Source organism: Coenobita brevimanus, chromosome 9, assembly GCF_032717465.1.
Source record: "Coenobita brevimanus isolate Jiangsu-jjx chromosome 9, ASM3271746v2, whole genome shotgun sequence".
NCBI classification, from domain to species: Eukaryota; Metazoa; Arthropoda; class Malacostraca; order Decapoda; family Coenobitidae; genus Coenobita; species Coenobita brevimanus.
The window spans coordinates 1,817,501-1,827,500 of NC_136962.1; the positions used below are offsets into that span (position 1 = coordinate 1,817,501).

The window sequence follows — 10,000 nt, forward strand, 5'->3', positions numbered from 1 at the left end:
TCTCTCTCTCAAAATTAAGGCCTGTAGTAATATATTTTGAGTAGTAACCAAGGAGACTCAATTCTAATGATTAATCTCAATATACATCTATCTATCTATCATCATCATCATCAATCATCATCATCATCAATCATCATCATCATCATCATCATCACTAACAAGTAATACACATGGAATAATAATAATAATAATAATAATAATAATAATAATTGTAGTAGTAGTAGTGACTTAAGGCCTCATCATAGAAGTGGAATTCTATTACTACTACTACTAATAATAATAATAATAAAAATAATAATAATAATAATAACTAATTCAGTGGTAATACAGTAATCATCATCATCATCATCATCATCACAATACTTCAGTAATAATAATAATAATAATAATAATAATAAACACCATCATCATCACCATAATAATAATAATAATAATAATAATAACAATCATCATCATCATCACATAACAATAATTCACTAATAATAATAATCCACACCATCCTCTTCTTCCTGTACCTCCTCCTCTTCTTCTTCCTCCTCCTCCTCCTCCTCCTCCTCCTCATCATCATCATCATCATCATAATAATAATAATAATAATCTCATAATATCAGTGAGGGAATGTCCTCTTCATCAACTACGCGACCAACTTTTCGGAAAAATTGATCCACGTGCCGTCTCACTCCATCCTCGTCTGTAAATAAAAAGATATATGTGAGAGGGAGGGAGCGAGGGAGGGAGGGAGAGAGGGAAGGAGGGAGGAGAGAGGGAGGGAGGGAGGGACAGAGGGAGAGAGGGAAGGAGGGAGGAGAGAGGGAGGAAGGAAAGAAGGAAGCATCATATCCATTCTAATTATAATCTTCTCTTCACTAAATGTCTATCTATCTATATACCTAGGCTGCTTCCCCCAAGGAAAGGGAGGTAGCCGAGACAGGACGACACACTCCCCATTTACTCATCCATTCAAACACATTCATTCGCATCTTAGCCCCAAAGGGGAGAACGGACAGATCCTCACCGCACCACACCACACAAGGATCAACTGCGCAGTGCAATCAGTGACATCCGCAGCAGGGCCCGACAACAGAGCTGGTTTACCCCTGCCACATCATAATAGACCCATCCCCTTACCCGCACCTGACCTGAAAGCTGATCAGACCAAATGCGGGAGAATATCCCCTCAGGGCTGCGTCATCACTTATTCATTCACAATTTCTCTCCATTTATTTCTGTCACACACAGCCACTCTTCCTTGCTCAACAGGCATCCCTCTCGCATCCAGTGCTCTCTTCACACTGTCCATCCATCCTATTCGTGGTCTTCCTCTCAGCCTTACACCTCTCACATCAGATCTAGTTATCTTTTTCACCAATCGCTCATTATCCATTCTCTCCATATGCCCAAACCATCGCAACACCCTCTGCTCAACTCTACCAGCCATCTCCCGAACAACTCCAGTTCTCCTTCGCACTTCATCATTTCGCACCCGATCCATACGCGTCACTCCACACATACTCCTCAGACATCTCATCTCCATTACATTCAAACTTTTCCTCTCTGCTACACCCATATTCCATGTTTCAGTCCCATATAACGCAGTCGGTACCACAACACCCTCATACAGCCTTCTCTTTACATCCATTCTAAGCGAACGACATCTAAACACTTTTTTCATTCCTCCCAGCACCTTTCCTACTTCATTTATTCTAAACTTCACTTCTGCATCTATTCTTCCATCCACAGCAACATGTGACCCTAGATATTTAAAACACTCTACCTCCTCAAGCAACTCGCCATTCAAAACTATATTCATCCCCCTACCATCTACCAACCTCGTACACTTCATCACTTTACTCTTATTCTCATTTACTTTCAATTTCCTTTCACACACCCTTCCAAACACCACCACCCTCATACGGCCTCCTCTTTACAGCCACCCTAAGCAAACGACATCCAAACACTGCTTAGATTACCTTAACAGACTTATACCCCTAAATCTAGTAGTTCATTACATATACTAACCATTACATTACAGACAGAAATTACTTTAGTACAAATATTACACTGTTACATGTCAGTATTTAAGATGGAGAGATGGTGAAGTAGTTGTAGTTGTAGTAGTAGTAGTAGTAATAAAAATAATAATAATAATAATATAATAATAATAATAGAGTGTGACCTCAGGGATAAGGCACTGAATAGGGAGGCCGCCAGAGATTGAGCAGCATGGAGAGGGGATGAGGTCATAGAGTGTGACCTCAGAGATAAGGCACTGAATAGGGAGGCTGCCAGAGATTGAGCAGCATGGAGAGGGGATGAGGTCATAGAGTGTGACCTCAGGGATAAGGCACTGAATAGGGAGGCTGCCAGAGATTGAGCAGCATGGAGAGGGGATGAGGTCATAGAGTGTGACCTCTGGGATAAGGCACTGAATAGGGAGGCTGCCAGAGATTGAGCAGCATGGAGGGAGAGAAGGAAGGAAGGAAGGAACAAATGAAGGGAGGGAGGGAGGGAGGGAGGGAGGGAAGAAGGGAGGAAGGAAGGGAAGAAGGGAGGGAGGGAGGGAGGAAGAAAGAAAGGAAGGAAGGAAGGAAAGAAGGAAGGGAAAAAGGGAAGAAGGAAGGAAGGAAGGGAGGAAGGAAGGAGGGAAGGAAGGAAGGAAGGCAGGAGGGAAGGAAGGAAGGAAGGAAGGGAGAAAGGACGATGAAAAGAAGCCATTTTAAATAAGTCATTTTTAGGCCAAGTTGAATCAAGTGAAGTATGGAAAAGAAAGACTGGTGTACGCAATCTGCCGACCCCATACCTGCTGCCAGGCCTCTCTCGACGGCCGTGTGTGCCAGTTTCCGCGCCAGGGACTTGAAGACTGTCCTGCCGCTGATGTTGTTATTCTTGTAGTGCGGCATAAGGTGTTTGACTACCCAATCCGCCACCCTCCTCTTCGACACGCTCTCCCTCTCTTCCGACACATCCCCTCTCTTCTCCTTGCTCTCTCTCTCTTCCAACACACCCTCTCTCTTCTCCTTGCTCTCTCTCTCTTCCAACACACCTTCTCTCTTCTCCTTGCTCTCTCTCTCTTCCGATATGCGCAGTTTCTTGTCCGATACACTCTCTCTCTCTTCCGAAACACTCTTCCTCTCTTCTGATAAACCCTGCCGCCTCTTTTTGTTCTCTCTCTCTTTCGATACACCCTCTCTCTTCTTGCTCCCTCTCTCTTCCGATAAACCGTGTCTCTCCTCTCGCTCTTTCTCCTCTGATTCGTGTCTCGTCTCTTCCTTCACCCCCCTACGCTTCCTTGGCCCATCCTTCCTCTTCTCCTCTGTCTCTCTCTCTCTTGACTGTTCTTTCTCCTCTCTCTCCCTCTTCTTCAACCTGTCTCTCTCTACTCTCTCTCTCTTTATTCTCTCTCTCTGCTGTGTCTCTTCATTCTTCTCTTTCTCCTCTCTCTCTACTTTCTCTCTCTCTTTTCGCTCCTTCCCTACTTTCTCTCTCTCCTGCCTCTCCCCCTTAGCCCTCTCTTTCTCTCTCTCTCTTCCTTTCAGCTCTCTCTCCTCTCTAACTCTCTCTCTCTCAGCTTGGTGTTTTTCTGGTGATAACTGTATGCTTTCTTGTGCGTTTTCCTCCACTCTCTCTCCGTTTGTTTCGTTGGATGAGATCGGCTTTTCATGCTTGTGTGTTTGTTTGTGTGTGTGTCTGTTCGGCGACGCATACATGGGCATGTGCGTTTTATCTTCATGTGTGCGTTTGTCTGGGGTGCTGTGTGTACGTCCAGTCGCATCTGATGACTGTGGCGATGTTTTGTGCGTACGTTCATGTGCGTGTGTGCCTGGAGATGCGTACGATGGTTGTGGCGATGTTTTATGTGTTTGTTCACGCGTACGCTTGCCTGGAGACGCGTAAGATGGCAAATCTTCCTTATCTCTCTCATTCTTACGATCCTCAATATATCTATCACCCTTCGTCTCGTATCTATCAGTGTTTGTATAATCGACACTCTTTGGTCTATCAGGGGAGCGGTATTTCCCCTTATATCTATCATCCCTGGTTTCGCATCTATCACCACTACTATCATCTCTCTCTCTCCTAGTGCTTGATTCTCTCTCACTCTCTCTATCTCTAAATTCTCTCTCACTCTCTCTCTTACTCCTAGACTCTCTCTTTCTCTCTCTCGATTCTTTCTCACTCTCTCTACTACTTCTAGATCCCCTCTCACTCTCTCTCCTATCTCTAGATTCTTTCTCACTCTCTCTACTACTTCTAAATCCCCTCTCACTCTCTCTCCTATCTCTAGACTCTCTCTTTCTCTCTCTAGATTCTTTCTCACTCTCTCTGCTACTTCTAGATCCCCTCTCACTCTCTCTCCTATCTCTAGACTCTCTCTCACTCTCTCCAGTACTGCTACAATCTCTCTCACTCTCTCTCCTATTCCTGGATTCTCTCTTACTTTCTCTAGATTCTTTCTCACTCTCTCTAAAACTACTACAATCGCTCTCACTCTCTCTCCTACCTCTAGACTCTCTCTCACTCTCTCTACTACTTCTAGAGCCTCTCTCACTCTCTCTCTTACCTCTAGACTCTCTCTCACTCTCTCTAATGCTACTAGAATCACTCTCACTCTCTCTCCTGTGTCTTTCTCTCTCTTTAATCTCACTCTCTCTAAGTCTCTCATGCTTGTGGTGTCTCTCTCTATCTTTAATCTCACTCTCTCTCTTTCTCTCAAGTGTGGAGGAAGTTCCCGCCTCTCTCTCACTGTCTTTCACCTTCCCTCCCTCACTGACACCCGCGTTCCAACGTTTACACCTTTCCGAAGACTCTGCCGTTCTTTCCCCATCCACGGTTCCAATACTCCCCCCCTCGCTGCTTGACGATCGTTTCCTCTTGCCGGGGGGTAGTTCAGGGCCCTCATTCGCACCCAAACAGCCAATTTCCTTCAATCGTTTGGCAGTACTGGGGTCGTTTGGCACGTACCCTTCCCTCGAAACATTCTCTTCGAAGGAATCACTATTTTCACCAAACAAAGCAATTTCTTTCCACCTCCTAGGCTTTCTATCAGTGCCTATCTTTCTATCCGATCTATCTGGGCCTGTTTTCGATCTATCGGTGTCTATTTTCAATCTATCAGCGTTGTCTATCACTCTCTCTCCCTCCACATCACTACCTTCATCACCAAACATATCAATCTCTCTCAATTTCCTCATTTTTCTATCGCCACTCTTGTCTGTCTGTCTATCCAATCTAACAGGGTCTTTTTTCAATCTATCAGGGTCTATTTTCAATCTATCAGCCTTGTCTATCACTCTCTCTCCCTCCACATCACTACCTTCATCACCAAACATATCAATCTCTCTCAATTTCCTCATTTTTCTATTTCCACTGCTGTCTGTCTTTCTATCTAATCTCTCAGGGTCCACTCTTGATCTATCAGGGTCTATTTTCGATCTATCAGCCTTGTCTATCGCCCTACGTTCCTCCACCTCTGTCTTTCCAACATACACATCACTCTCTCTCGCCTTCCTTCCCTTCCTCGCATTTGCAACTGCATCTTCAACATCAATCGCACAAGCGTCATCGCTATCTTGCATCGACGACCTCCTCCTTTTCCGGCTGACGTCGCCTCCGTCGCCATCAATCTCGCCAAACATGTCAATTTCCCTTAGCGGTTTTCCCTTTCCCCCTCGTCCGGCGTCGATCTGAAGGCTCCGGTCTTTCCCCACGCGTTTGGTTCCATCCGCGCCGTTTGGATGGCTTCCGTGGCCGTTCTTGTCTCGTTTTCTAAGATCGCTCTCACTCCCATCACGTTTTCTAAGCTCAATCTCACTCCCATCTCGTTTTCTATGCTCAATCTCACCCTCACCTCGTTTTCTATGCTCAATCTCACTCCCATCTCGTTTTCTGTGCTCGTTCTCACCCCAATCTTGTTTTCTATGCTTGTTCTCACTCCCATCTCGTTTTCTATGCTCGTTCTCACTCCCATCTTGTTTTCTGTGCTCGCTCTCATCCTCATCTCGTTTTCTAAGATCGCTCTCACCCCCATCTCGTTTTCTAAGATCGTTCTCACCCCCATCTCGTTTTCTGTGCTCACTCTCACCCCCATCTCGTTTTCTATGCTCGTTCTCACCCCCAGCCCGTTTTCTAAGATCGCTCTCACCCCCATCTCGTTTTCTAAGATCGTTCTCACCCTTATCTCGTTTTCTATGCCCACTATTGGCCTTGTAGGGGCGACAATCCTCGCCGTACGAACTGTCAACATCCGATTCTGGCTCCGGCAATCTTTCCCGTTCTCTCTTCCCTTCCGTTCCTTCGAGTTCGCCAAACATATCGATTTCTGTCAGTTCTCTCCGTTTTCTTTGACTGCCGATGTTCCGGGGGGGGCTTCTGTGGTCCTTACGCCTCTCTTTCTCCTCTCTCTCATTCCTCTCTTTCTCTCTCCCCTGTCTCTCTCTGTTATGCCTCTCCTCCTCTCTCTCTCTTACCCCCAGCTCCCCCTCCTGTTTCTCTCTCTCCATTCTGCTCCTCTCCTTCTCCTCCCCTCTCTCTCTTTCTCTCTCCCCTCTCTCTCCTCTCTCTACCCCACTCGTCTCTCTAACCACTCTCTCTCTTCCTCCCTCCTCTCTTTCCCCTCTCTCAACACTACTCCTCTCTCCAGCCCCCCTCCTCTCTCTCTCCTCTCTCTCTACCCTGCCTCTCTCTCTCGATGCATCAACCTCCGATTCCAGCGATGACGATCTTCTTCTATTGATTCTTGGCGCTAAGACGTCAATGTTCGGATCCACGTCATCAATTTCACCAAAAATATCAATTTCTTTCAATTTTCTCGCTTTCGGCATTTTAAAGCTAGCTCGGACCCTCTCTCTCTCCCCCCTCTCGCTCACTCTCTCTCTATTCCCCTTCCTGTCACTCCCTCTCCTATCATTCTCTCTCCTCTCGCTCACTCTGTCTTTAATTTCCTTCCTCTCGCTCCCTCCCTCCTTCTTCCTCTCGCTCCCTCCCTCCTTCTTCCTCTCGCTCCCTCCCTCATTCTCCCTCACCTCGCTCACTCTCTCCATCTTTCCTCTCTCAATTACCTCATCGAACATGCTCCTGGATGGCTGTATGCACCGGTTCTGTTCAAAAGTGTTCAAACGACCCTGTTCACCGTTGTTCCACGCCTCCACCTCCTCAAAAATGCTCCTACGACGTCGTTCAGGATTGTTCACGCTGGTACAGGCTTCCGTTCCCCTCGTACCACCTCGTTCAAGTTCGTTCACAGCAATTACCTCATCGAAAATGCTCCTTGGTACGATATCCTCTGATCTTCTGCTGTCACTGGCTTCCTCTCTCACTCTCTCCTCTCTTTTCCTGTTGCTCTCTTCCTCTCTCTCTCCATTTCCTCGCTCCCTCTCACTCTCCTCTCCACCTTCCTCTCTTTTCCTGCTGCTGTCTTCCTCTCTCTCTCTTATCTTCCTCTCACTGTCTTCCTCTCTCCCTCTCTCCTCTCTTTTCCTGTTGCTTTCCTCCTCTCTTTCTCTTTCCTCTCTCTCTCTCATCTTCCTTTCACTGTCTTTCTCTCTCTCTTTAATTTCCCAGTCTCTCTCTCTCTCCTCTCTATCTCTCTCTCTCTCATCATCGTCATCATCATCGATCCTTCTCTTTTTACTCTCTCTCTCTCTCCTATCATCATCATCATCATCACTATCATCATCAACTCTCCTCTTTTTACTCTCTCTCTCTTTCCTATCATCATCACTATCCCTCCACCTTCTCTCTCCCTCACCACCATCATCATCATCATCATCATCATCACCACCACCATCCTTCCACCCTCTCTCTCTCTCATCACCACCATCATCATCATCATCACCACCATCCTTCCACCCTCTCTCTCTCTCACCATCATCACCTTTATCCCTCCACCCCTTCTCTCCCTCATCACCATCATCACTATCATCACTACACTCAATGTCCGAGAGAGAGATTTCCTCCATGCCAAACTCCTGATTCTCATTGGGGTCGTATTTATCGAACTCATCCTTAACACATTCTCCATGCTCCTCGTCCAGTTCTCGCTCTCCCTTAACATATTCTCCCTTCTCCTCGTCCACCTCTCTCGCTCCCTTATCGAGTTCTTTCTCCTCCTCGTCCCCTTCTCGCTCTCCCTCCTCTGAATCCTCCTCAACTCCCTTACTCCTCCTATCTATCCCTTTCTTAACTCCTTCCTTCTCATCCTCGACCTCCTTCTCCTCCTCCTCGGCCTCACTCTCGCTCTCAGACACACTATGGGCCTTCGAGGACGAGGGCTGCCTCTCCAACTTCCTCAAGTACGAAGTGAGCGACGTCTGATGCGTCGGCGACCGTTTTAGCGCAAACCCTCGCCTACTGCTCAAATCTAGCGGGTTTTTCTTCCTCCTCTGCTTCTCATCCTCGGCCTTCCCCTCCCTCTCACCCTCGGTCTTCCCCTCCTCCCTCTTCTTCTTCATCACCTCCCTCGCCGACACAAACCCCGTCCCCACACCACCCATGGCCTCCCTGTGTTTACGTTCTCGGATATCCTGCTCGATCTGCCTCGCCATCTCGGAGAGAGAGATGCGTGGTGTGTGCTCGGCTAACTCTGTGCGAAGTTTGTTGTCGTTTGTGTCCTTACGAATGCTCATCATCTGAAATGAAGGGTGATTATTATTATTATTATTATTATTATTATTATTATTATTATTATTATTATCATTATTAGTATCATTACTATTTTTATTACTATTGTTATTATTATTATTATTATTATTAGGACTATTATCATTATTATTATTATTATTATTTTTATTTTTATATTATTATTATTATTATTACTAATATTATTATTATTATTATTATTTTTATTATCATCATCATCATATCTCTCCTCCTCCTCATCATCATCACCATCACCATCATCATCACCATCACCATCATCATCATCATCATCATCACCACCACCATATCCCTCATCATCATCACCATCCTCCTCCTCCTCCTCATAATCACGACCATCATCATCACCATCCTCATCACCACCATCATCACTACTCACCAGCGACATCATTCCTTTGCGATACATCATCATGACACTCGTTGACGTAAACACCTGGTATTCCAACTTAACAGCCACGTCCTCCACATCCAACTCCCCCAAACGACTCCACTCATTCAACGACCCTTCCGCGGCCTCGTAATTCTTGGTGAGAGCTTGTGAAATGAGCTGCAGGTAACTCTCTCGGCTCTGTGGAAAATGTGGTGAATGTGGTAGTAGCTGTGGTAGGGAGAGTGGTTGTGGTGGTGGCAGGAGGAGGTAGATGGGAGGGGGAGTGGTTGTGGTAGGAAGAGGGAGGGAGGGAGTAGGGGGTGGGGAAGGGGGAGGAGGAAAATGTGGTAGTTGTGGTAGAGGGAGTGGTTGTGGTGGTGGTAAGGAGGGAGGGGAGGAGTGGGAGAAGGGGGAGGAGGAAAATGTGGTGAATGTGGTAGTAGCTGTGGTAGGGAGAGTGGTTGTGGTGGTGGTAAAGAGGGAGGGGGAGTGGGGGGGAAGGGGAGGAGGAAAATGTGGTAGTTGTGGTTGAGGGAGTGGCTGTGGTGGTGGTAGGAGGAGGTAGATGGGAGGGGGAGTGGGGGGGAAGGGGAGGAGGAGGAGGAGGAAAATGTGGTAGTTGTGGTGGTGGTAGGAGGGGGAGGATATATAGATAGATAGAAAGATGGACAGATAGACAGAATTAAATATAAGATAGACAGATAGATACAAAGACAGACAGAGACAGATAGATAGATAGATAGATAATCTTCGAGAGAGAGAGACAAAGATTGATGGATAGACAGACATAGATTGGTACAAAGATAGATAGATAGATAGATAGATAGACACAACTCACAGCAATATTCAGCCCGATGATCTTGGACGTGAATTCGGCACTCGTCAGCCTCGACCTCTTGGCCATGTCCTTCTCCTCTCTCTCCTTCCTCTCCTTCTGCTTCTGTTCCCTCTGTCTGCTGGTGTGGGCCGAGGCAG

The 10,000-nt window shown here is 46.4% G+C and overlaps 1 protein-coding gene across 1 annotated transcript in view; it reads right to left on the bottom strand.

The window, feature by feature from the left end:
- Positions 1-599: 599 nt before the first annotated feature.
- The window catches only part of LOC145409767 (ATP-dependent DNA helicase Q5-like), a 23,283-nt gene continuing 13,882 nt past the window's right edge, over positions 600-10,000 (bottom strand). Inside the window, exons 11-19 of the mRNA XM_080280071.1 lie at positions 9,864-10,000; positions 9,035-9,223; positions 8,506-8,627; positions 8,231-8,397; positions 7,899-8,119; positions 5,523-6,203; positions 4,176-4,280; positions 2,801-2,933; positions 600-691 (exon numbers count right to left, since the gene is read on the bottom strand). The exon at positions 9,864-10,000 is cut by the window's right edge and continues 143 nt beyond it. Coding sequence (XP_080136197.1) covers positions 600-691; positions 2,801-2,933; positions 4,176-4,280; positions 5,523-6,203; positions 7,899-8,119; positions 8,231-8,397; positions 8,506-8,627; positions 9,035-9,223; positions 9,864-10,000 — 1,847 coding nt within the window. The remainder of the gene's footprint in view (positions 692-2,800; positions 2,934-4,175; positions 4,281-5,522; positions 6,204-7,898; positions 8,120-8,230; positions 8,398-8,505; positions 8,628-9,034; positions 9,224-9,863) is intronic.